Source organism: Salvelinus fontinalis, chromosome 8 (genome assembly GCF_029448725.1).
Source record: "Salvelinus fontinalis isolate EN_2023a chromosome 8, ASM2944872v1, whole genome shotgun sequence".
Taxonomy (NCBI): Eukaryota; Metazoa; Chordata; class Actinopteri; order Salmoniformes; family Salmonidae; genus Salvelinus; species Salvelinus fontinalis.
This window is the reverse complement of record NC_074672.1, coordinates 24,318,408-24,346,213: the sequence shown is the minus strand read 5'-3', so window position 1 is coordinate 24,346,213 and position 27,806 is coordinate 24,318,408. Positions and strand designations below refer to the sequence as shown.

Here is a 27,806-nt window from a genome sequence, read left to right as displayed (position 1 = left end):
TTGGGATATTTTATTTTAGACCAGAGGAAAGAGTGCCTCCTACTGGCTCTCCTACACTACTTCCAGCAGCATCTGGTCTCCCATCCAGGGACTGACCAAGACCACCCTGCTGAGCAGAAGCAAGCCAGCAGTGGGATGTAGCAACTGCAGATTGGCCAATGTGGTTTGATTTCTAGTTAGCCTATTGCAGATCTGGACAAATGATCCATCTACCACTTCTGTGGATAGAGGGCAGGATAGACAGAATAGACACTATATTGACCTGTGGTATTGTGAAAGTTAGCAGTCTGAAAAGTGTGGAGCATAAGGGAAGCACCAAAACACCTTGATATAGGGGAGGCGCATGCAAGCCGATGAGTCAATTCAGCTAGGATGCAAGAAATGATATAGTAAAACCTGCAAAAGAGTGAATGTAAACCAGGGGGAAAAATGTAATACCCTCCCGTGCCCAATAAAAAAAACACACAACCTTGCCGAAAGCAACAATAAAAAGTTTGCCATCCCTTCCCCCCCAGTAAATGTCGAACTGTCCCTAATTTGTAAATGAGCTTCATATCACCTATCATAACCCAAACACATTAATCCTGTTTTTGTTGTCATAAACAAACAATCCATCTCATGTAGAGAAACATGTGTTTTTACCTAGCCAACTGTGTTTAGATCAAAGAGTACTTCAAGAGAGAGAACTTCGAAGAAGGAAATGAGTGTCTGGTTTACAAGCATTCTAACGCGAACCGAATTTGAGACTCGCTAGTCTAAACCATTGTAACCCGGATGTTAATTCTACGTAGTGTACCGGATGTTCTTTCATTTTAGCTGAGAAACGAAAATGGGCATGCTAATTGTTAGCCTTGTGAAAGAGTGTGCAATTATACACCATAATTGTGTTTTCTGATCTTGAAGGAGCTAGTTAAGCGTTCAACCAAAAACGTTAAGTAAGTATCTACGGTATTTCAAGTTAAATTACTTTGAATCAAGGTATTAACTCAAGGAAACGTAGCTAAGGTAAGCATCAATAGCCAGGTAACGTTATCTACTTTGCTAAAGTTAGCCAACTAGCATAAGCGACCTAGTCCTTGTTAGCTAACTAGCTTTTTTGAAAAACTAGTTAGTTACTGGTGGTGTCGTTTATTTTATGACTAAACTTTTGTTGCATTTTGTTGTTGTGTGTAACTGAAATATTTAGCTAACTAGTTTATCTAAATTGAAACTAGTTGACGTAGCTAACGTTAGCTAGCTACATTTTCACAATAACAAGCTGCTTATTTGTAGCAAGGTGGCTAGCCAGTTAGCTGCGTGGTTTAGTCAGCTAGCTAAGGTTAGCTAGCCATTTAGGGTTAGCGACAGTCAACAATGTCACCATGTAGCTAGTTAGTACTCTAGCGTTAGCTAGCTGGTCATTACTGTTTACAACAAGCTACGTTAGCTTCCCGACTGTTGTGATTTAGTTAACGGTAGCTTAGTTGAGGAACGCCTCAATGTAGCCAGTTCTCGGAGGCGGAGTAGTGTATTGATAACTGGTAGCGCAATTATCTAACAACATTGGGTCACCATCAGTCGATACTTGTAAACATGTTAATTCTGAAAACGCTTACATATACCTATGTTTGTCCTGTACAACTGCAGTCCTTCCGCGGGGTAAGAGTTACTGACATTCATACTTTAAATAAAAACTTTGATTCCCAACCGTTTGGTTACTGTAACATCAAGTACATTTTGCTCTGCCCAGACTACCCTTGAAGTACCCCTTCATGTGCACTTTACCAATAAGCCTATGGTCTCACGAGTCTTCTCAAGTACCCCTAGGGGGCCTAGTACCCCTGGTTTGGAAACACTGGAATACAACAACCAACGTTTTCCTCATGTGTTCCTCAACTGGGGACGTAGCTGCCGTGATTGACGTACTACATACACAGATATTCAATTGGCACAAGCGCATTGAAAATAAGGTTTTTGCGTTCAATAATAAAATAAATAAAAGTATGAAATTCAACACATAGTTACAAGTAAGCGTTTTTCAGTTAGACATTCCAGCGTGTCTTTTTTATGAAAATATACATTTCATAAGGATGTGGTAGCCTAAACCTACTGGTGATTTTAAAACTAAAATGTATAAGGTAATTTCGTCAAACGTGTGAGGCTCATCAGTTGCTTATTCAACATATTTGCAGCTACTTCACTCAATCCCGTTTTAAGTCTCCCTTCCCAGCTGTTTTACATTCCATGAGACGAACCAGAAATATTCCCAGATTTTCATAAAACAGCCAAACTGTGGTCTCTCATTTCTGCGTCACCAAATTTTGCGCGAGACAAAAGAGTAGGCTAGGTGCGCTTCAATTGCTCGTTCAGTGCAGCAGACTGCAGTGGTGGAGCGCTTCCGATGTACCACTTTAGTAAAAGCTGAATCAGTCTTCGAAGATAATATAATGATTAATTAGTATTTTACATAACATAACCAAATATAATAGTAATACGTTATTGTTACACCAAAAACATCACCATTTATAAAGATATTTTAGGATGATAGGCTAAATGTAAAAACATTTTTATAATAAATCTCATGCGGGCAAAACTCAACAGTGCGAGCTACTAGGCAGACTGTTCTTTGATTGAAACAAAATACCAGAAGGCTATATAGTTTAACACCATCTGCTCTAATGTATTCACGAAACAATTCAAGAACATCTAAATCTATATTACCAATGAAACTGATTGAGATCAAATGATTAGAATGCAGACACATTTTTGACATTTTACTGGTAAAACCAGAGTTATCATTCACGATTGACATTGATCATGCCATGGTCTATTTTGAAATTTGTTATGCCTAATTTGGTGTTTGAGGGTAGCCTATTAAAAACAGAAATGTTGGGCATATGCAAACGTTGCAATTGAAGGATGCGTTTTTATGCATATTCTATAAATACACTGCTCAAAAAAATAAAGGGAACACTTAAACAACACAATGTAACTCCAAGTCAATCACACTTCTGTGAAATCAAACTGTCCACTTAGGAAGCAACACTGATTGACAATAAATTTCACATGCTGTTGTGCAAATGGAATAGACAAAAGGTGGAAATTATAGGCAATTAGCAAGACACCCCCAATAAAGGAGTGATTCTGCAGGTGGTGACCACAGACCACTTCTCAGTTCCTATGCTTCCTGGCTGATGTTTTGGTCACTTTTGAATGCTGGCGGTGCTTTCACTCTAGTGGTAGCATGAGACGGAGTCTACAACCCACACAAGTGGCTCAGGTAGTGCAGCTCATCCAGGATGGCACATCAATGCGAGCTGTGGCAAGAAGGTTTGCTGTGTCTGTCAGCGTAGTGTCCAGAGCATGGAGGCGCTACCAGGAGACAGGCCAGTACATCAGGAGATGTAGAGGAGGCCGTAGGAGGGCAACAACCCAGCAGCAGGACCGCTACCTCCACCTTTGTGCAAGGAGGAGCACTGCCAGAGCCCTGCAAACTGACCTCCAGCAGGCCACGAATGTGCATGTGTCAGCATATGGTCTCACAAGGGGTCTGAGGATCTCATCTCGGTACCTAATGGCAGTCAGGCTACCTCTGGCGAGCACATGGAGGGCTGTGCGGCCCCACAAGGAAATGCCACCCACACCATGACTGACCCACCCCCAAACCGGTCATGCTGGAGGATGTTGCAGGCAGCAAAACGTTCTCCACGGCGTTTCCAGACTCTGTCACGTGCTCAGTGTGAACCTGCTTTCATCTGTGAAGAGCACAGGGCGCCAGTGGCGAATTTGCCAATCTTGGTGTTCTCTGGCAAATGCCAAACGTCCTGCACGGTGTTGGGCTGTAAGCACAACCCCCACCTGTGGACGTCGGGCCCTCATACCACCCTCATGGAGTCTGTTTCTGACCGTTTGAGCAGACACATGCACATTTGTGGCCTGCTGGAGGTCATTTTGCAGGGCTCTGGCAGTGCTCATCCTGATCCTCCTTGCACAAAGGCGGAGGTAGCGGTCCTGCTGCTGGGTTGTTGCCCTCCTACGGCCTCCTCCACGTCTCCTGATGTACTGGCCTGTCTCCTGGTAGCGCCTCCATGCTCTGGACACTACGCTGACAGACACAGCAAACCTTCTTGCCACAGCTCGCATTGATGTGCCATCCTGGATGAGCTGCACTACCTGAGCCACTTGTGTGGGTTGTAGACTCCGTCTCATGCTACCACTAGAGTGAAAGCACCGCCAGCATTCAAAAGTGACCAAAACATCAGCCAGGAAGCATAGAAACTGAGAAGTGGTCTGTGGTCACCACCTGCAGAACCACTCCTTTATTGGGGGTGTCTTGCTAATTGCCTATAATTTCCACCTTTTGTCTATTCCATTTGCACAACAGCATGTGAAATTTATTGTCAATCAGTGTTGCTTCCTAAGTGGACAGTTTGATTTCACAGAAGTGTGATTGACTTGGAGTTACATTGTGTTGTTTAAGTGTTCCCTTTATTTTTTTGAGCAGTGTATATTCAATAAGCTACATTTGTCAGTACAACCTTGAAGAAATTATGATGAAGCCATTAACATTTGGCGGGGGGGGTGCTACCAAATGTTTGTATTTATGTAAGCTCACACTGTCCTGCAAAATCATCCTGTTGTCCTGCATTTGTGTATTTTAAATGTCGTCACTTTAGGTGTGAATAGTGTTTTGTCCCTCCTTTTCTTGTAGGAAAGCAGTTGAAGTACTCAGACACAACACAGAAGTTGTTGGGATCGTCCACCCCTAACACAGTGATGACCTCACAGCAGCATTACCTCCCCAATGCAAATGTCAACCCTCCCCTCCTCGTCCCCCAGAACTCATTAGCTCACCCGGGTAGGCCTCACATTCATCCAAACCAGCTGGACTCTACTCAGAGTAGTGCTGCGGGGCACCCTGCCTCCCACACAGGTCTGATGGGCGCTGTGGGGTCCTCGTCGGTGGGGACCTCCAGCGGAGTGGCAGTGAATAGGGGCACGTTGGCCTCCTGCACTAACTCTGCCTCCTCAAGGATGCCCTCGTCGGGACGCTTTGAACCCTGGCCCGAGGAAGCCGTAGACAATGCTTACGGCTTGTACTCGCTGCACCGCATGTTCGACATAGTGGGAGCCCAGCTCACGCACCGCGACGTGCGAGTGCTCTCGTTCCTGTTCGTGGACGTTATTGACGAGTATGAGCGCGGTGGCATCAGGAGTGGCCGGGACTTCCTGCTGGCTCTGGAGCGCCAGGGGCGATGTGATGAGACCAACTTCAGACACGTCCTGCAGCTGCTTCGCATCATCACACGGCACGACCTGCTGCCCTACGTCACACTCAGGAAGAGACAGACCGGTAAGTGTTGGTTTCCTTCTCAAACTTAGTCTTTTTCAGGCCCACCGTCATTTTATAAAAAAATGAAAGACCAAACTACATGTAATGTTGTTGAGACAGAGAAATGTAGATTCCCGATCTGCAAAATGTTATGTTGTCAATTCTTAAATGTTATTCCGAATATTTTTCCCGCCACTTCTCGCCATCTTAAACACACTTTCTAGTCCCTTAGTTAATAATTGACAGTTTACGTTAAATTGAAATATTTTATGTCACTAACCAAAAGCCTTCATGTGCTTTACCTTTCAGTGTGCCCAGACCCAGTGGATAAGTACCTGGAAGAGACGTCGGTGCGTTATGTGTCCCCCAGAAGAGGAGGAGAGAGCAGGGAGGCTGCACCCCACAGAAGGACAGGTGAGTTTGGCTCTGCATGTATACAGCTACATACTTCAGTATACTGTATGTAGTGGATGTAGTGTATGTGGACAATGCTTCAAATGAGTGGATTTGGCTATTTCAGCTACACTCAATTTTATACAGGTGTATAAAATTGAGCACACAGCATGCAAACGCCATAGAAAAACATTGGCAGTAGAATGGCCTTACTGAAGAGCTCAGTGACTTTCAACGTGGCACCATCATAGGATGTCACTTTTCCAACAAGTGAGTTAGTCAAATTTCTGCCCTGGTAGAGCTGCCCTGGTCAACTGTACGTTCTGTTATTGTGAAGTGGAAACGCCTAGGAGCAACAATGGCTCAGCCGCAAAGTGGTAGACCACAAAAGCTTACCAACCGGGACAGCGAAGTGCTGAAACGTGTAAAAATTCTGTCCTCAGTTGCAACACTCCCTACCGAGTTAAAAACTGCCTCTGGAAGCAACGTCAGCACAAGAACTGTTCGTCGGGAGCTTCATGAAATGGGTTTCCATGGCCGAGCAGCTGCACACACGCCTAAGATCACTATGCGCAACGCCAAGTGTCGTCTGGAGTGGTAGCTCGCCGCCATTGGACTTTGGAGCAGTAGAAACGCGTTCTCTGAAGTAATGAATTGCTTCACCATCTGGCAGTCTGACGGACTAAAATGGGTTTGGCAGATGCCAGGATAATGCTACCTGCCCCAATGCACAGTGCCAACTGTAAAGTTTGGTGGAGAAAGAATAATGGTCTGAGGCATTTCATGTTTCTGGCTAGGCCCCTTAGTTCTAGTGAAGGGAAATCTTAACGCTACAATGACATTCTTTGTGGCAAAAGTTTGGGAAGCATGACAATGCCCCTGTGCACAAAGCAAGGTCCATATAGAAATGGTTTGTCGAGATCGGTGTGGAAGAACTTGACTGGCCTGCACAGAGCCCTGACCCCAACCCCATCGAACACTTTTGGGATGAATTGGAACGCCGACTGTGAGCCAGGCCTAATTGCCGAACATCAGTGCCTGACCTCACTAATGCGCTTGTGGCTGAATGAAAGCAAGTCCTCGCAGCAATGTTCCAACATCTAGTGGAAAGCATTCCCAGAACAGTGGAGGCTTTTACAACATCAAATGGGGGGGCAATTCCATATTAATGTCCTTCATTTTGGAATGACCTGTTTGACAAGCAGGTGTCCACATACTTTTGGTGATGTAGTGTATGTGTGTTGGGGGAATTAATAGAATTGGTGGAAATAGTGACATAAATACATCTGTAAATGTCTTTGCCCCCCACTCCAATAACAGGTCCCCAGCCAGTGATCTGCTGTTCTCCATCGGGGACCCAGGTGGGTCCTTCCCGCACCAAGCCAGGCCCCCCATTACCCAGCCGCAAAAGAAAGAGGGCCTACGCCACAGGAGACTGCAGGGAAAAGCAAACCTGTGGTAAGGGCATTTTGAGTGTGTATCACGAAAGCACGGAATAAAAATAATTCTTAAGTAACTTTATGCTTTCAAAGGTTGTATCTACTTTTTGTCAGTTATTTCATGACAATGAATGACAAAGGACTTGGCTAAAGCACATGCATACAGATCTGCGCCAAATTATACAGACGCTGATTAAAAATGAAAGATCGCGGCATGATTCATTGACAGTATAATTTCCAATAGACGGCACACCTCTTCCTCTGTGTCACTCCTCCCCTTTCTCTTCCCTATTCACCCCACACCCTGCAGACATCCGCCTACGAGTGCGCGCTGAGTACTGCCAGCATGAATCAGCGCTTCTGGGAAACATTTTCTCCAACAAGCAGGAGGCTCTGGAGAGGCAGTTTGAGAGGTTCAACCAGGCAAACACTATCCTCAAGTCCCGGGACTTGGGCTCCATCATCTGCGACATCAAGTTCTCGGAGCTCACCTACCTAGATGCTTTTTGGCGGGACTACATCAACGGCTCCCTGCTGGAGGCCCTGAAGGGCGTCTTCATCACAGACTCACTCAAACAGGCGGTGGGCCATGAGGCCATCAAACTCCTGGTCAATGTGGATGAGGAGGACTATCAGGCTGGCCGCCGCAAGCTGCTCTGGAACCTGGTTACTGGAGTGGGGGCAGGGTCTGCAGCTGAAGCCGCAGCCGCACTTGGAGGGAGCAGAGAGACTCCATCCTAGAAACGCATGCGTCTGCTGCTTTTAGCAGAGGGGGAACCCGTGTCCCAAATAAGAGAACTTGACTTCATGGTGAGGACAGGAGCAAGAAAAGTGAAAGGCTGTTCTGTTTCAGGAAGAAGTGTGAGGGAGAATGCTGGGTGCCCTGCCCTTTCATCTATGAAGGGAATGTGAAATAAAAATGAGCCAAAGCAAGTGAGTCATAGTAAGTGAGTCAGGAGATGTGGAACACAGACCGAAGAGAAGTGCTTTGAAAGTTGAAGGGTTTTGTTCTTTCTGCTGGAGGAACAATGCTAATATTTTCTATTGTAACTTGTGAGTTGACTATAAAATCAGATTTTACATTTTCTTTTGGTATCACACATCTCTTTCCCAAAAAGTGTTAATGAAATGTCCTCTTGTAGACTATTACTTCACATGGCTATAAACAGGCAAGTCACTGTTGGGACATTTTGCATTTCGTTTATTGCCAGGCTAGGACAGAATCCTTTTAAGCCAGAGACATTACCATCATACAATTATTTGGTAGTAAATAAGTCTTGATTTTTCTCAAACTGCTGGTACCTTGTTGTCAAATGAACAAATATTGTGAACCAAATCAACAAGAATGATTCACAATATTTGTTCATTTGACAACAAGGTACAAGCATTTTGAGAAGGAAAAAAATATTAACCTTACTGAGAGGTGTCAGAAGTGCTTGAAAATTGTTGCAACACAAACATACATTCAACAACATATAGAATGCAGATATATATATTATTATTTTTTAACGGGAAGTCATGTTGAAGTCATTTTGCTCCCTAAATTCTGTATCTGGGCAATTCCACGGTAGCAGTAACGCTGAGACTCCGATGTTTCACTTTAAGCTGTATGCCAAACAAAACCTATGATTGCAAAGTTACACAAACCATACAACTCTATGCACAATAACTTGTTTAAAAGATTTCCACAGAACATTGCATATGCAAAGTTTGGTAGCCGAATGACAGCACAAACCGTCATTCTATTACCAAACTTTGCATCGGCACTGTTCTGTGTTTTTGTAACATTTTCAGTAGGAATTGTAAAAATAGGCATAGAGTTGTAAGGTTTGATTAACTTTGCAATCATTGGTTTTTGTTTAACGTACATTTAAAAAGTCTCAGTAGCCATGTTTCCATCAACTTGTCAAGTGAATTATATATTTATTTTCTGTTGACATTTACAAAGTTTGCATAGAAAATTGTTGCGCCAATTGACTGCTATGGTGCGTTTCCATTTAACTGTTGTGTGTTATTAAAAAAACAGCTGGGCGTAATGACGGCACTTTAAAAAAAACTGAAAGTGTTGAATACAAATGAAATGGTTGAAGTGTTTCCATTATCCATTTAGGCAAATTGCGCGTGAATAAATTGGCGACAGCCTGTATGCCCTCCCCACCTATCTGTTTCATGTCTCAGGTAGACCAAGTTACCTGGATATAATGCAATAGTTGACTGGTATTTGCCGTAGTCTTTGATATATTTATATATTTTGGGGGGTACATTTGACCCCTTTTTCATAATATCCAATTGGTAGTTAGTTTCGTACCATCGTTGCAACTCCCGTACGAACTTGGGAGAGGCGACGGTCCAGAGCCCTGCGTCCCCTGAAACACAACCCTGCCAAGCCACACTGCTCGCTTAACCAGCCGCACCAGTGTGTTGGCGGAAACACAGTCCAGCTGGCGACCGCAGTCAGCGTGCAAGCGCCCGGCCCGCCACAAGGAGTCGCTAGAGCGCGATGGGACAAGGATATCCCGCCGGCCTAACCTGGACGACGCTGGGCCAATTGTGCGCCGCCTCATGGGTCTCCCGGTCGCCTGCGACACAACCTGGGATCGAACCCAGGTCTGTAGTAATGCCTCTAGCGATGCAGTGCTTTAGACCGCTGTGCCAATCGGGAGGTCTTATTTGCCATATTCTAATCATAATCATGTGCTAATGTATTGCCATGGTCCGTGCCATGGTGACTCCTGTAGATCTGTAATTGGATGGTGAAAACTGCATCCAGCCAACCAGAAAAGCAGGGCGAAGCAATTCAGGGAAACAATCGTTGTTCTGCAAAGAAACATTTTTATAATTGAAAAATAGATTTAGCAAGCAGTAGGCATTTACAATGAAATGTGGAGTGGAGCTTTTATAGTTAGGTGATCTCACATGCCCGCATACATAAAAAATTATTTGGCAATCATCATTTATTTGAAAAAGTTTCCATAATTTGTCGCCATAAATTAAGTAAGTTGACAAAAGTCCACCCGTGTCGAACGGATAATAATTATCATGTCTGCCGTTTCCATAACATGTTTCCATAACATTCTTTTGATGTGACATTGCTTGGTCAATGGAAACCTGCCTCGCGTCACTTTTACCGTACTGTGGAATTGCCCGTCTACCCTCCCGTATAAAACATTGTTAAATTGTATTTCACCCATGGCTCAGATTTCTTATTGATTTGTATGTCAATATTTGCATTTAATTTGAAAAATGCTACATTTTTATTCTTTAAGCAATTGTTTTATTATCGTTATATTTGTGAGAGGTACAACCTCCCTGCCTCTTCTAAATCCACATGAAATCAATCCTCCGTTTTACTATACTTTTTTTGATGTCAATGTAAATTCTCATGAATATTCGCCTCTAATAGAGAAGCAGGTTGGCATTTATTGTCATGAGTCTTTTCCCAGGAGGCAGCGATTCTGCAGAGGTCACTAGCTGGCACAGCCACAAATCTGATTTTAAACCTAACCTTAACCACATTGGTAACCCTAATGCCTAACCTTAAATTAAGCCCAAAAAGCAAATATTTGTTTCCATAAATTTTTTCAATATAGCCAATTTTGACTTTGCTGTTTTGAAATTGAAAAAAGACTCATTTAGATAATAAAATGCATAAAACAAACTTTCAGAAAAAGAAAGACAAACGTTTTGAGTTTATCAGTATTGATTCAATACTATCTTTGATCTGCTTTCCAAGTCATCTCAAATTTTACTACAATAGCTCATTTTGTTTCATGCAATTGTGCAAGACCAAAATCATTTTCAGGACATGTCTGCGTTAAGGATTCTATTATGTTTGGCTGGCATAGATTCATCTTTGTCCACAGTTCAATAGCCTACAATCAGACACAATTTAGCATGGTTAAGTGCTACCCCAGTTAAGAGCCTCCGATACTTACTTTAGGAAATGAACATGAGCAAAGACTGCCATTTGAATATTTAATACAGTTCAGGTGGCTATACCTCTGGCATACCATGTTGAATACCTCAGTTTGAATTCTTTCTGATGATGTGGTTTTCTAGGCACCATTTTTTCTATAGGTTGTATGTTTGGCTTTCATAGATGCAGCAAGGTCAAAAGCAGTGATGAGTGTGGGGAAGTGAATGTGATTGTTGCTGATTATTTTACACTTCATACTTGTTTGCATTGTAACACAATGTTCTCAGTGTCATATAGGCTACAGCAGGTGTCTGCCTCTGTTAAACAGTGTATACTGTGTACATCTGTTACGTTGAACAGATGTTCCCTATCCAGAAGATTCCTCCCACATGAAAAGGTAGTATAGTTAATCTAGAGTGCAGTATATGTAATATTTGTATTCCCCTCATTTTTTAAATTTGTTTGTAAATGAATGTTATAGCCTACAAGATGAGCATTTGCACTTTTGCAAAGCAGCAATTACATTTTTTTATGGAAGATGAAGCCGCTTTCAAAAATCACTCTTGATTTTAACTGTAGTTAATAAAATGATCAGTGACATTCCCCTTTACATGGTCATTTAATGAAATAGCTAGTCCTAATTGGTGCTAAAATCTAATCTTGGTACATAAAAGGTTTTGTCTGGTAGTTTGAAGTAAGAATGCCAGAAATTAAATTAGGATTGTTTAGCAATTTGACACATGCCATCTTTTATTTTAGTATCAGTTTTACTGCTACCTTTTATTGCTTTTAATAGGAGAAAAAACATTTAAAAGGAATTCTAACCCAATTATCTTTAGATAGATAGTTGTATAAAAAAAGTCCCCTCTGCCAACTGAAGTTATTGAGTTTGCCATACCAACCCTTGGGCACATGTCAGAAAAGGACACACCACACTTTAAAGCCACTGTTACGATGGGATATGTTTTTCTAATGGAATATAGCAAAGTTGCAAACTGGTATCTATTGTAAACAGTGTACAAAAAATTAGGAACACCTTCCTTATATTGAGTTGCACCCCCTTTTGCCCTCAGAAGAGTCTCAATTCGTCTGGCATGGACTCTACAAGGTGTCGAAAGCATTCCACAGGAATACTGGCCCATGTTGACCCCAATGCTTCCCAGCTAATTTGACACAACTGTGGATGTCCTTTGGATGGTGGACCATTGTTGATACACACAGAAAACTGTTGTGTGAAAAACCCAGCAGTGTTGCAGTTCTTGGCACCTACTGTCATTATTCATTCAAATGCACTTAAATATTTTGTCTTCCCCATTCACGCTCTGAATATCACACATACACAATCTATGTCTCAATTATTTCAAGGCTTAAAAATCCTTCTTTACTCTCTCTTCCCCTTCATCTACACTGATTGAAGTGGATTTAACAGGTGACATCAATACGGGATCATAGTTTTCACCGGTATTCACCTGGTCAGTATGTCATGGAAGGAGCAGGTGTTCCTAATTTTTTTGTGCACTCAGTATATAGGTTCTATATTAGTTTTTAAACATCTGACTTAAGATAGATTGCATGTCTGATCATGATCCCCGGAAACTTGAGACAAGTTTTGTAACTTGTAGATAATTCATTCAATTATATTTAATTTGCTTTGCAACTTTTTTAATGCATTTTTCTTGCGTAGTGCAAGCAAATGGGACTGTTCATAAATTGGAGAGATGTGTATTGTCAATACCATACAGCTGATGGGCACTTTATTTTTTAACTGTTTAAAATATTTAGCTGTACCACACAAACATTAGTCAAATCCACCACTCAGAAATCTAGGACATAAAAGCAAAAAATGCATCACATTGTTGTGTCGACCAATTTATTTTGTAATTATTGTGTGTTGACCAAGAAAGAGATTGTGGTATTATGTGAATATGAACATGGTTATAGGTGATGGGTACATTTTAATGTCTGTAAAAAAAAAACTGTTATTTAAAAATCTATAAAAATGTTGTATTAGCAATATTGTGACATTAACAAGATTGCATTGATTTAACATTTGCTAAACTGCTGTTTTTATTTTATTACAAGAAAAAGGGATTGATTAATCATCTATAGTCTGATTTTGACCAAGTTTCATGCCCATTTGTCTTGTAATGGATTTCAATTGCACCAGATAATTTGAATGTACTGTAGAATGTAAAACAAATTCTTCAGAAATTATTGCAGTTTTTCCTTTTTCTTTCGGCAAAGAGCCCTGCCTAAAACCTTGCAAGTCATTAGCGTTAGTAACACAACAGAGACTACAACAGTCAGGAGAAGTACCAGCACATCCACATTGTGGTAAGCATACCAGGGCATCTTGTAGGACTCAGTGCGCAAGTGTGCTGTACCCTTGTGTCTCATGGCAAATTCTAGCCAGAAGATGGCGTTGTCCATTGGTTTGAGAGGTGTATCATGGTGGAGCTTTGACATCCTGCGCATATTGTCTCTATAGTGCTTCCTGTTGTCCATGATGTCTGTCAGTGCCTGTGTCATAGGTTCCACCTTTAGGGCCGTCACCTCGAGAACCTTAGCCACACCCCTGGCCTGTAGACGCAGCATGTTGTCAAACTGGTCAAAGATGAGAGGAAGGCCTAACATGGGAACCCCATGGTAGATGGCCTCATAGATCCCATTGGTACCCCCATGTGTCACAAAGGCTCTTGTTTTGGGATGGCCCAGTAGGTCGTTCTGAGGCAGCCAGTTCGCCAACAGTGTGTTGTTGCCTAGAGTAGAGGGCTTCTCTCCCGTGTGTCTCCACACCACCTTCTGAGGCAGGAGGGTGAAGGCAGCAGCAATGACCTCTGAGATCTCCGGTAGGAGGCTACCCAGCAGACTCCCCAAAGACATGACCACGACCCCATGTTCCCCCGAGCTCTGCATAAATGCCTCTAACTCTGCGGGCAAAGGCTTAGAAGGCTTACACTGGAAGCCCCCCATGTAGACCACGTTGGGCATGGTGGGGCGTGGGAACTCGAACACAAAGTCCACTCTCATCAGCCATAGGTCAGCCCCTTGAATGAGAGAATAGATGTTGGTGTTTGGATCGATGAATTTGTTGATCACACCCTGGTATAAGGGTCTTGTTATGCCATAATCAATATAAAGAGCAATTCCATAATGCAAGAAGTTTTTCAGTTTGTTGGCAAAGCTCATTTTATCTGTGACCAGTGACCCGATAGTTGGTATGTAAGAAAGGGGCGAAGGTGCAATTGCAAAGTGTCCCTCTGCATTAGTGATCCAACGAACGTTAAGCACAATAGGAAGACCCAAGTAATTCCCTAATACAACTCCTCCTGCAAATCCAGGATCAGTCAACATTAAATCAAAGTTGGCTGCCTTCAGCTTCTCCATTAATTGTTTGTCCTCCATGGCTAAGAGGGCCATTTCAGCACTGCCGCGATGGGCCTCCTCCAGCAAATTAATTGTCTCTTTCTGTAGCTCAATGAAGGACAAAACAGAGCGCTCTCGTGTCCATATCTCCAGGCTCCTCTTCAGGAAGTGTGCCATGTACTGTGGGTCCTCCAGGCTGCTGGCCCCGGGCACCGGCACTGTGACGGAGGAGTAGTGGGGGGCGTGTTCAGGGACGTACCAGCTGGTGGACGAGCGGACCACCGTTAAAGAGTGCCCCCGCTGGTGCAGCTCTCGCAGGAGGATGTCCATGTTGAGCCAATGGCTGCCGTCCACAGGGTACACCAGGATGTTGCCAGAGTGGCTCTGAGTTGGGAACACCCACAGGAGACAGGTCAGGAGGAAGAGAGCAGGATGTGGAGGGAAGCAAAGTGGGGCTGCCACAGTGACTTGCATGGTTTCTCTGGAGAGGGCAAAGAATGTAACAAATATTGTTGCTTTCTGTGTTTGAACAGTCTAAAAGTGTTTTCATCCACCCCCCTCCCACCACACACACATTAAGTAATGTGACTAGCTGTTTACTATCTCAAACATGAATTCAATGCATTGGTTGCATATGTTCTTTTATCTTTTAGCTACATTGACGGTAACAGACTGCCATTGATAAAAAGATAAATCCATGAGATACTGCAACTTTAAGATTTCCCGGCAGAAGGTGATATGAAGCAGGCTAGGCAGATATGTTGGTGAGGCCATTACTGAGAATAAATAGTGGTTAGGCTAGACAAAATTGATTCACTGTTTAATGGATTTAACCCCCCAGAAAGTGAGGCAAGCGAGAGAGAAAACAAAAAAAACATTAAGTGTGTAACGGCAGTCCTCCTCCTCTTCATCTGAAGAAGAGGAGGAGTATTGAGGGAACCAAGGCGCAGCGTAGAGAACAGACATTTTATTAACGAAACACGAACTTGATTAAACTAACAAAAACAACAAACGGTGTAGACAGACCTAGACGACGTACTTACATAAAACAAGAAAACGCACGAATAGGAGACATAGGCTACACAAACCGAACAAACCGTAAACAGTCCCGCGTGGTGAAACAGACACAGACACGGAAGACATTCACCCACAACGAACACTGTGACAACGCCTACCTAAATATGACTCTTAATTAGAGGAACGCCAAACACCTGCCTCTAATTAAGAGCCATACCAGGCAACCCAAAACCAACACAGAAACAGAAAACATAGAATGCCCACCCAACCTCACGTCCTGACCAACTAACACACATAACAAACTAACAGAAATAGGTCAGGAACGTGACATAACCCCCCCCATAAGGTGCGAACTCCGGGCGCACCAGCACAAAGTCTAGGGGAGGGTCTGGGTGGGCATCTGACCACGGTGGTGGCTCAGGCTCCGGGCGAGGTCCCCACCCCACCATAATCCATCCTAGCCTCCATCTCCCCCTAAGAATGTCCACCCTCATTTTACCCCCACAAAATCCCCTTAGTAACATCAATGACAGGGACAGCACCGGGACAGAGAGATAGATCAAGACAGAGGGATAGATCAGAATAAAGAGGTAGATCAAGATAGAGAGGGAGATTTTTTATTTATTTATTTATTTAACCTTTATTTAACCAGGTAGGCAAATTGAGAACACGTTCTCATTTACAATTGCGACCTGGCCAAGATAAAGCAAAGCAGTTCGACACATACAACAACACATAGTTACACATGGAGTAAAAACAAACATATAGTCAATAATACAGTGAAAAAAAATAAGTCTATATACAATGTGAGCAAGTGAGGTGAGATAAGGGAGGTGAAGGCAAACAGATATATGTATAAATAAATAAAAATATGAAAAGGCCATGGAGGCGAAGTGAGTACAACACAGCAAGTAAAATAAAAACTAAAAAAAACACTGGAATGTTTGGTTTGCATTGGAAGAAAGTGCAAAGTAGAGACAGAAATAATGGGGTGCAAAGGAGCAAAATAAATTAATAAATAAATACAGTAGGTAAAGAGGTAGTTGTTTGGGCTAAATTGTAGATGGGTTATGTACAGGTGCAGTAATCTATGAGCTGCTCTGACAGCTGGTGCTTAAAGCTAGTGAGGGAGATAGGTGTTTCCAGTTTCAGAGATTTTTGTAGTTCGTTCCAGTCATTGGCAGCAGAGAACTGGAAGGAGAGGCGTCCAAAGGAAGAATTGGTTTTGGGGGTGACTAGAGAGATATACCTGCTGGAGCGCGTGCTACAGGTAGGTGCTGCTATGGTGACCAGCGAGCTGAGATAAGGGGGGACTTTACCTAGCAGGGTCTTGTAGATGACCTGGAACCAGTGGGTTTGGCGACGAGTATGAAGCGAGGGCCAGCCAACGAGAGTGTACAGGTCGCAGTGGTGGGTAGTATATGGGGCTTTGGTGACAAAACGGATGGCACTGTGATAGACTGCATCCAATTTATTGAGTAGGGTTTTGGAGGCTATTTTGTAAATGACATCACCGAAGTCGAGGATTGGTAGGATGGTCAGTTTTACAAGGGTATGTTTGGCAGCATGAGTAAAGGATGCTTTGTTGCGGAATAGGAAGCCAATTCTAGATTTGACTTTGGATTGGAGATGTTTGATGTGGGTCTGGAAGGAGAGTTTACAGTCTAACCAGACACCTAGGTATTTGTAGTTGTCCACATATTCTAAGTCAGAGCCGTCCAAAGTAGTGATGTTGGACAGGCGGGCAGGAGCAGGCAGCGATCGGTTGAAGAGCATGCATTTGGTTTTACTTGTATTTAAGAGCAGTTGGAGGCCACGGAAGGAGAGTTGTATGGCATTGAAGCTCGCCTGGAGGGTTGTTAACACAGTGTCAAAAGAAGGGCCAGAAGTATACAGAATAGTGTCGTCTGCGTAGAGGTGGATCAGAGAATCACCAGCAGCAAGAGCGACATCATTGATGTAAACAGAGAAGAGAGTCGGTCCAAGAATTGAACCCTGTGGCACCCCCATAGAGACTGCCAGAGGCCCGGACAACAGACCCTCCGATTTGACACACTGAACTCTATCAGAGAAGTAGTTGGTGAACCAGGCGAGGCAATCATTAGAGAAACCAAGGCTGTCGAGTCTGCCAATGAGGATGTGGTGATTGACAGAGTCAAAAGCCTTGGCCAGGTCAATGAATACGGCTGCACAGTATTGTTTCCTATCGATGGCGGTTACGATATCGTTTATGACCTTGAGCGTGGCTGAGGTGCACCCATGACCAGCTCTGAAGCCAGATTGCATAGCGGAGAAGGTGTGGTGTGATTCGAAATGGTCGGTAATCTATTTGTTGACTTGGCTTTCGAAGACCTTAGAAAGGCAGGGTAGGATAGATATAGGTCTGTAGCAGTTAGGGTCAAGGGTGTCCCCCCCTTTGAAGAGGGGGATAACCGCAGCTGCTTTCCAATCTTTGGGGATCTCAGACGACACGAAAGAGAGGTTGAAGAGGCTAGTAATAGGGGTGGCAACAATTTCAGCAGATAGTTTTAGAAAGAAAGGGTCCAGATTATCTAGCCCGGCTGATTTGTAAGGGTCCAGGTTTTGCAGCTCATTAAGAACATCAGCTGACTGTATTTGGGAGAAAGAGAAATGGGGAAGGCTTGGGCGAGTAGCAGAGGGGAGGGCAGTGCTGTTGTCCGGGGTAGGGGTAGCCAGGTGGAAAGCATGGCCAGCCGTAGAAAAATGCTTATTGAAATTCTCAATTATAGTGGATTTGTCGGTGGTGACAGTGTTTCCTATCTTCAGAGCGGTTGGAAGCTGGGAGGAGGTGTTCTTATTCTCCATGGACTTTACGGTGTCCCAGAACTTTTTTGAATTTGTGTTGCAGGAAGCAAATTTCTGCTTGAAAAAGCTAGCCTTGGCTGTTCTAACTGCCTGTGTATATTGGTTTCTGGCTTCCCTGAAAAGTTGCATATCACGGGGGCTGTTCGATGCTAATGCAGAACGCCATAGGATGTTTTTCTGTTGGTTAAGGGCAGTCAGGTCAGGAGAGAACCAAGGGCTATATCTGTTCCTGGTTCTAAATTTCTTGAATGGGACATGCTTATTCAAGATGGTGAGGAAGGCATTTTAAAAAAATGACCAGGCATCCTCTACTGACGGGATGAGATCAATATCCTTCCAGGATACCCCGGCCAGGTCGATTAGGAAGGCCTGCTCGCTGAAGTGTTTCAGGGAGCGTTTGACAGTGATGAGTGGAGGTCGTTTGACCGCTGACCCATTACGGATGCAGGCAATGAGGCAGTGATCGCTGAGATCTTGGTTGAAAACAGCAGAGGTGTATTTGGAGGGCAAGTTTGTTAGGATGATATCTATTAGGGTACCCGTGTTTACGGAATTGGGGTGGTACCTGGTAGGTTCATTGATAATTTGTGTGAGATTGAGGGCATCAAGCTTAGATTGTAGGGTGGCTGGGGTGTTGAGCATGTTCAAATTTAGGTCGCCTAGCAGCACGAGCTCTGAAGATAGATGGGGGGCAATCAGTTCACATATAGTGTCCAGAGCACAGCTGGGGGCAGAGGGTGGTCTATAGCAGGCGGCAACGGTGAGAGACTTGTTTTTAGAGAGGTGGATTTTTAAAAGTAGAAGTTCAAATTGTTTGGGAACAGACCTGGATAGTATAACAGAACTCTGCAGGCAGTCTTTGCAGTAGATTGCAACACCGCCCCCTTTGGCCGTTCTATCTTGTCTGAAAATATTGTAATTGGGGATAAAAATGTCTGAATTTTTGGTGGTCTTTCTAAGCCAGGATTCAGACACGGCTAAAACATCCGGGTTGGTAGAGTGTGCTAAAGCAGTGAACAAAACAAACTTAGGGAGGAGGCTTCTAATGTTAACATGCATGAAGCCAAGGCTATTACGGTTACAGAAGTCATCAAAAGAGAGCGCCTGGGGAATAGGAGTGGAGCCAGGTACTGCAGGGCCTGGATTCACCTCTACATCACCAGAGGAACAGAGGAGAAGTACGATAAGGGTACGGCTAAAAGCTATGAGAATTGGTCGCCTAGAGCTACTAGAGCAGAGAGTAAAAGGAAGTTTCTGGGGGCGATAAAATAGTTTAAAGGAATAATGTACAGACAAAGGTATGGTAGGATGTGAATACAGTGGAGGTAAACCTAGGTATTGAGTGATGATGAGAGAGATCTTGTCTCTAGAAACATCATTGAAACCAGGTGATGTCATCGCATATGTGGGTGGTGGAACTGAGAGGTTGGATATGGTATAGAGAGCAGGGCTAGAATCTCTACAGTGAAATAAGCCAATAAACACTAACCAGAACAGCAATGGACAAGGCATATTTACATTAAGGAGAGGCATGCTTAATCGAGTGATCAATAAGGGTCCAGTGAGTAGAGGTTGGTTGGGGTCGTGGCGATCCAGACAGCTGGCCGGGTATATGGCTATCGGTAGCAGCATAGGATGGAGGTCTGTTTGTAGATACCTCGGGCGTTTCCGTCGGTAGGTTCCGTGTAGTGGGGTTTTGTTCAGATAGCAGCCGATAAGACAGCTAACGATTAGCGGGCCTCAGATGAGCGTTCAGGTAACGTCGGGACGGAGGTGCCGGTTGGATAAATCCCTCGGGCAGATAACGTCGGCAGTCAGTCGTGAAGGCCCGGTGGGGTTCCGTATCTGCAGCAGCAACAAAAGAAACGGGTCCGGATGGTGATGGAACTCCTCAGCTGGCTAGCTCCAGCATGATTTGAGTTTGCTCCGGGGTCGACGTAAGCCAATAGTCACACGGTATGCAGCTAGCTAGCTGCGAAATCAAGGTGCAAGTGTCCAGAGCCTGCGGTTGGAATCCGGGGAAACTGAGAGAAAAAAAGTCCCGGAATGCTCCGGTCCGAGTCGCGTTGCACAAAAGTGCCGGTAGATTATCGAGCTAAAGGAATAGCTGATGACCGCAAAACGTGGGCAGCTGAAACACCAACACTAGCCAGCAAACCGGCTAATTTCGGGGCAGCTACAGATTAGCTTCTGGCTAGCTATCGGAGTAGCTTCTGGTTAGCTTTCAGGCTAGCTTCTGAATTAGCCCCTGGCTATCTTCCACGATGGATTTTCAGATTGAGGTAAATAATACTTATTGTAATTGGTGAAGCGGGTTGCGGGAAAGCTTTTGCAGGAAAGCTTTTGTAGTTGAGTTCTTGGATAATAAAATAAATTAAAGATATGTGAAGAAAAGGTGTAAATATATATATATACAGGACACGACACGACAATACGGAAAAAGACGTCTGAACTGCTCAGCCACCTTGGAACAAGGTCATGATAGAGGGGCAACTCCGGACTGAAAGGCAGCTCCGGACAGAGAGACAGCTCTGGACTGAGGGGCAGTTCTGGGTATATAGCCGTTTCTGGCTGAAGGGCAGCTCATGGCTGACTGACGAATCTGGACGCTCATGGCAGGCTGACGGCTCTGGACGCTCATGGCTCGCTGGCGGCTCTGGCCGCTCATGGCTCGCTGGCGGCTCTGGCAGATCCTGTCTGGTTGGCGGCTCTGGCAGATCCTGTCTGGTTGGCGGCTCTGGCAGATCCTGTCTGGTTGGCGGCTCTGGCAGATCCTGTCTGGTTGGCGGCTCTGGCAGATCCTGTCTGGTTGGCGGCTCTGGCAGATCCTGTCTGACGGACGGCTCTAGCGGCTCCTGTCTGGCGGGCGGCTCTAGCGGCTCCTGTCTGGCGGACGGCTCTGTAGGCTCATGGCAGACGGGCGGCTTTGCAGGCTCATGGCAGACGGGCGGCTTTGCAGGCTCATTGCAGACGGATGGCTCAGACGGCGCTGGGGAGACGGATGGCTCAGATGGCGCTGGGGAGACGGATGGCTCAGATGGCGCTGGGGAGACGGATGGCTCAGATGGCGCTGGGGAGACGGATGGCTCTGGCCGGATAAGGCGCACTGTAGACCTGGTGCGTGGTGCCGGAACTGGAGGCACCGGGCTAAGGACACGCACCTTCATACTAGTGCGGGGAGCAGGGACAGGGCACACTGGACTCTCAAAGCCCACTCTATACCTGGTGCGTGGTACCGGCACTGGTGACACCGGGCTGAGGGCAAGCACATCAGGATTAGTAGGGGGAGAAGAAACAGTGTGTACAGGGCTCTGGAGACGCACAGGAGGCTTAGTGCGTGGTGCCGGAACTGGAGGCACCGAACTGGATACACGCACTACAGGGAGAGTGCGTGGAGGAGGAACAGGGCTCAGGAGACGCACTGGTAGCCTAGTGCGTAGTGTAGGCACTGTAGGTACTAGGCTGGGGCGGGGAGGTGGCGCCGGAAATACCGGACCGTGCAGGCGTACTGGCTCTCTTGAGCATTGAGCCTGCCCAACCTTACCTGGTTGAATGTTCCCGGTTGCCCGACCAGTGCGGGGAGGTGGAATAACCCGCACCGGGCTATGTAGGCGAACCGGGAAACCATGCGTAAGGCAGGTGCCATGTATGCCGGCCCGAGGAGATGCACTGGAGACCAGACGCGTTGAGCCGGCCTCATGACACCTGGCTCAATACCCAATCTAGCCCTACCAGTGCAGGGAGGTGGAATAACCCGCACTGGGCTATGCACTCGTACAGGAGACACCGTGCGCTCTACTGCGTAACACGGCGCCTGCCCATACTCCCGCTCTCCACGGTAAGCCTGGGAAGTGGGCGCAGGTCTCCTACCTGCCCATGGCCCACTACCTCTTAGCCCCCCCCCCCCAAGAAATGTTTGGGTGTTACTCACGGGCTTTTTGGGCTTCCGTGCAAGACGCCTCCCCTCATAACTCCGGTTCCTCTCTCTCTTTTCCTCCACTCTCCGAGCTGCCTCCAGCTGTTCCCATGGACGGTGATTCACTTTAGCCCATGGTCCTTCTCCGTTAAATATTTGCTCCCAACTCCACAAGTCCTGTATACTTGCCCGTTGCTCAAAACTCCGCTGCTTGGTTCTGGATTTATGGTGGGTGATTCTGTAACGGCAGTCCTCCTCCTCTTCATCTTCGGAAGAGGAGGAGTATTGAGGGAACCAAGGCGCAGCGTAGAGAACAGACATATTTTTTTAACGAAACACGAACTTGATTAAACTAACAAAAACAACAAACGGTGTAGACAGACCTAGACTACGTACTTACATAAAACAAGAAAACGCACGAATAGGAACATAGGCTACACAAACCAAACAAACCGTAAACAGTCCCACGTGGTGTACAGACACAGACACGGAAGACATTCACCCACCACGAACACTGTGACAACGCCTACCTAAATATGACTCTTAATTAGAGGAACGCCAAACACCTGCCTCTAATTAAGAGCCATACCAGGCAACCCAAAACCAACACAGAAACAGAAAACATAGAATGCCCACCCAACCTCACGTCCTGACCAACTAACACACATAACAAACTAACAGAAATAGGTCAGGAACGTGACAAAGTGGATAAGGAATAACTTTACCACATTGTCCTAGGCACTTGTGCAGGCTCTAGGCCTAATGTGAGCTTCAAAAGTTATATTTTTCCATGGGAAAACCTACACTATTTTTCTTAAAAAGAATGCAGATGTTACAATGTTGTTATAACCATGAGAAATGAAACACAATGGGAAGTATAACTTGTGACAGTTTCTTTATTCCTGATTATAAAAAAGTGCAATCCAATCTCATAATTGAATGTGATGTATAGGGCAATAGCGTAAACATCTAATTACAGAATGATTGACAATAAACGTGTAATAAAGTAAATGTTTATGTATAATAATGCATCTCTTTAGCCTATAGGCATTAACAAAATATTCATACAAATATGATTAGGTCTGTCATAGACTAGGTCTTGTAGAAAGAGCGTCAATCAAGTTAGGTCTGCCAAATTAATGTAGCATTGTAAAAAAAAAGAAATACACATATCCAGCCGTAGAGTATAGCCTATCATCATCAAAATAAAAAATTTGGTTTATAACATGCACAATTAGAGGCATCAATCTATAGAGCGCAAGCTTGACTAAATTCGAGCCCAGTAACTTTGCTCAACGCGTCCTCCTTCGATTGTCTCGCCTGGCTGCCCAGAAAAGGCCCCACCTTGGAGACCGTAGATCACATCATTGGGGAACTGCAGATCTGCACGAAGCGTGTGCGCACTTCAAACGCATTCTGTCTTGGTGTTATTGGTTGACCTACACCTACTGGTAGTACCGGTAAAATTTAAGTTATGAATCGCAAATCACCATACAACTAACACACTTAGATTTCATCAATCATTTTGACTTCAATTTGGTTGTCCAAAATACTATCAGTCCAAAATACTATCAGCTTGCACTGCGTCTTTGCTGATGAATACCCTGATCTCTGGCCAGTCAATTGGTTCAATGACATTGTTGAATTGTAGAAGTCTATTAATCACTTCTAATATATCTGAAAATGATGCATTAACCATGCATTTAACCGACTGTTTGTTTATAATGAGGGACGTTCCACGTTTAACCTGGCCACATAAATAGTAGGCATTTTGCGCTGGCTTCAGCCATGACAGCATGAGAGAGAAATTAAACTTCTGCAAGTGACCTGCAGGTACGAGCCTGTGTGTTACACTGTCGCGAGACTCGAACATGATCTGAACACGTGATCTGAGGCTGTTTGGTCTCTTGAGCGTCAATTTGGGAAAGCCTCAAAGGAGAGCGGACTGTGCATTACAAGCAATACATATATTGCCCATATATTTGCGGGGTGTGGAGAAAAGTAAGGCGGGGCATCCGTTAAACAGTAATTCAACTTTGTCCGGCCTTAGATTATAAAAAATTAGACTAGCATTCAAATAGCAGTAGTTGTTGTCCAGTGGAGGCTCTGCAGATCCTCCAGTGAATTTCATTTAAAAAATGGTTAAACATTTAAAAGGTTATTCTTTTTAGATAAAACTTTACTAAATATATTTACGTCACCAAATAATTTATTTAAACACACTTTTTTTTCATTGAAGGTCTACAGTAGCCTCAACGGCACTCTTTAGGGTAGCACCATGGTGTAGGACATCCGGAGGACATCTAGCTTCCGTCCTCCTCTGGGTGCATTTACTTCAATACAAAACCTAGGAAGCTCATGGTTCTCCCCCTTCCATAGACTTACACAGTAATTATGACAACTTCTGGAGGACTTCCTCCAACCTATTAGAGCTCTTGCAGCATGAACTGACATGTTGTCCACCCAGTCAAAGTACCAGAGAACGAATCTAGTACTGAAAGCATAAGCTACAGTAGTTGACTCAAAGAGAGAGAAAGACAATGGTTGAACAGTTTTGAACAAATTAATTTCTTCCAAAATGAAAGACAAGAAGGAGAGAGAGATTATTATTTCTTTTTTTACTTTAAGTTTCACTTACTTAGCTAGCAAATGCAGCTAGTGAGTTTACCCTACTCAAGCACCCTGCTCAAACAGAGGGATGCTATGTTAGCTAGCTGGCAATGACTATCCAACACAACACTGGAACTCCTCCAAGTCAAGGTAAGCTTTTGGTTTGACTAATTTATTGCCACCGGAGCCCGCCGGTGTAAGTGCTAAACTACTTACTGACTACACTAACGTTACTGCATGATCGTAGCGGGTTTACTAACGCATTTAGTTGTATTAGCTATGTTGACTGTGACGTTACTTTAGCTAATATGGTGACAACGATGTAGGATGTGTGTAGAGGTTAAGATATGGCTTGGCTTGGATATGGCACCCCCCCAGAAAAAAAAAAAAAAAAAAAAAGATATGGCTTGGCTTGGAAAGGTTTTTTGCCTGGTCACGTACAAGTGATGTGTTGTGGATTGAAATCCACAAGCAAAGGGAAAAGGTGAGAGGAGGAGAGCGCATAGATGCAAGAATTAATAAATCATGGCTGCTATGAAAGTGAACTGTGTTTACACGTGATCAGGGGTGTATTCATTCCGCCGATTCTGTTGAAATACCTTTCTTAAACAGAAGCAAAACGGAACAAAACAGGAATATACATACCTACATTTGTTCAATAGAAACTCTGGTTCGCAACTGTTGGACTAATGATTACACCCTAGATCAGCTAGATGCAGGCAAGAGTGTGCAAGGCAGTATTGAATGGGTCACTGTCTGTCCATGTGTCACTCTCTGTCGCCTCAACATTTTCTCTCAACCTTCTGTCGCCTTAACATTTTCTCTCAACCTGTGTGCACCTACGTTGTAAACTTTCATTCATAGGCTAGGTTGTAGCAACTTCATGATGGGTATAGAGAAAATGTGAGTATCATGTAGCCTTAATCTATAGTAGTTAAATTGAACTGGGTGAATGGAATATGAATGACAGTCATCCAATACGCTGTAATAGAAATAAGGCCATGCTCATTAAAAATATATATTGTCCTCCCTCATCTTAAACTGCACTGACTGCCACTGTTGTAGTCATGGTGTACCCTTGAACTGAAGTTGGATCCCTTCCTTCACCTGACACCAACCTTTGTGTTAGCCACAATGGACATGGCCAAACAAGTTTTTACAAGAAAATTGACTTTTATGTGATGATATACACTGCACATAGAAATCTCATTTAGTGTAATCAGAATGTAGTTGTTTGAGGGAGGGGAGAACAATGTGCTCATAAATGTGAAGCTCTTTAGGCTTGAGGATGTTATGTATAGGTACCAGTAGACCTTTCTGTTACTCATTTGCAGAAAATCATAACATTTTGCATCCACTTGTGTAACATAACTTTACCTGAACCCAAAGTAGGGGAGGCTCTGCAAAAGCAGGGGTTGGACCACATTTATTTTAAGTTATTTGGTACAGTATTATGGATATTTTTTTTCAAAGAACAGAATGTAACACACACACACATACTATACCAAAATAAAAGGCCACATCTTACCTTGGGTAGGAAGATATGATGAGCACCTTGTTGAAAGTGGCCCCAAAGAGCCCCTTTAAGTATGAGAGTACTTTGAAATAGGGATGAATATCGCCAAGGCAAAGAAAAATGCAATCCTGTCAGTGGCTGTTTCTTCACTACTGGTCAACACAGTTTTTCAGAGACTACTAAAACAAACATGCATGTTTGACACACCACAGGAAAAGTACAAATGAACTTTGACACAGATTTCTGACATTGTCTGGGCCATAGCCAAAGGAGAGAAGGTGTGCCTGATCTGAAGCATGTGTTCTAGAATACAATGCCTGCCCCAAAAACAGATTATGCAGAGGGGATTATGTACAATTCATTCACAATGACTCAGCCTCTCATAATCCAAAAACAATGTGATCGTGAAAAGTGTAATATATGAGATATATTCCCATGCAAGCATATTCATTCATAATTAAATATTGTTTCAAAACCGATAGTAAGATCATTAGCAGTTATATGATCTCTAAAGGGGAATTATATATCTAACATGCAATTTGTGCATCACCAGTTAGAAAACAACTTTGCATAGAGCTTTTTATGACGGGTTGAACTGAGTTATTGCGGGTGGCATAATTATACATTTTTTAAAATCTTTTCCCCCTGCTTTATTCTCTCATTTACATAATGCATGTGCATGAATCCTAATTTAGAATTGGGTCCTTAGTGAAAAGGGAGTTTCCTTTTAAGGTGTAACCCGTTGAGATATTGACCCCACTATCTATCATGAAACAGGCCTACCCCTCAAGGAATTGAAAGTGGGAAGAGGAAAGCACCTTGAACATTCTCATTTGGCTCTGAAACAACCATTTCCCAATTAAATTCATTATTTTTTCCAAAGCTTGTATTCTGTTTTGTTAAACAGTGTGCTAGTCTTATTCCCAGAGAAGATGCCTTCATGTGGTTTCTTCAAATAGTAATCTTCACGGGTGTTATATAACGTGTGTTCAGTAAAAAATAAATGCCACCTTTTGTTAGATATCAGTTTTTTTCGTAGGAATCAGGTGACACACAACAAAAGGTAACATAATCTGTCTATAAAAAGGTTCATACATGACAATACACTCGTTCTCAACGTTGATCATGACTCTTACACCCAAGCGCAAGTGGTATCTAGCATTTGTGATTGCAGGTGAGCAAGTTGTATTTTAACAATACCATTTATGAATATTTATGTTAACTATTTATGAATGTGTTTGTCCCATATGAGCAAATATTGTGTTTCACAAAATACTTGATGTACAATTCATATTTTGTGTACTACATGTATACACAGGGCTCTAAGATTTCATGTTGTAGTTTTGTGCATAGGTTCTCAGAAAATAATAATTGATTTCATATTATTGGGTTAATCCACAATAGTGACTACTCACTAACATTTCCATTGTATATTCTATTGCTTTAGAAAAGTTCAGAAACAGCACTGTGAGCTGTATGACTACTAATATCCTGAT

General features: G+C 43.8%; 2 protein-coding genes across 3 annotated transcripts; one reads left to right on the top strand and one right to left on the bottom strand.

The window, feature by feature from the left end:
- The first annotated feature begins 795 nt into the window (after positions 1–795).
- On the top strand, positions 796–12,912 carry LOC129860917 (death effector domain-containing protein-like). Of its 2 annotated transcripts, none has more exons than XM_055931839.1 (5): positions 796–935; positions 4,691–5,332; positions 5,621–5,725; positions 7,025–7,162; positions 7,454–12,912. In XM_055931839.1, the coding sequence occupies exons 2-5, from the start codon at positions 4,756–4,758 to the stop codon at positions 7,882–7,884; spliced, it is 1,251 nt and encodes a 416-aa protein (XP_055787814.1). In that variant the 5' UTR covers positions 796–935; positions 4,691–4,755; the 3' UTR covers positions 7,885–12,912. The 2 variants fall into 2 exon arrangements, with proteins under 2 accessions (XP_055787814.1, XP_055787815.1); XM_055931840.1 differs by having other exon boundaries at positions 796–1,005.
- Positions 12,908–26,515, bottom strand: LOC129860916 (UDP-glucuronosyltransferase 2A1-like). Its single transcript, XM_055931838.1, has 2 exons — positions 26,323–26,515; positions 12,908–14,906 (listed from the first exon to the last, which is right to left on the bottom strand). Exon 2 carries the CDS (start codon positions 14,897–14,899, stop codon positions 13,271–13,273), a length of 1,629 nt encoding a protein of 542 aa, XP_055787813.1. The 5' UTR covers positions 14,900–14,906; positions 26,323–26,515; the 3' UTR covers positions 12,908–13,270.
- Positions 26,516–27,806: the final 1,291 nt, after the last annotated feature.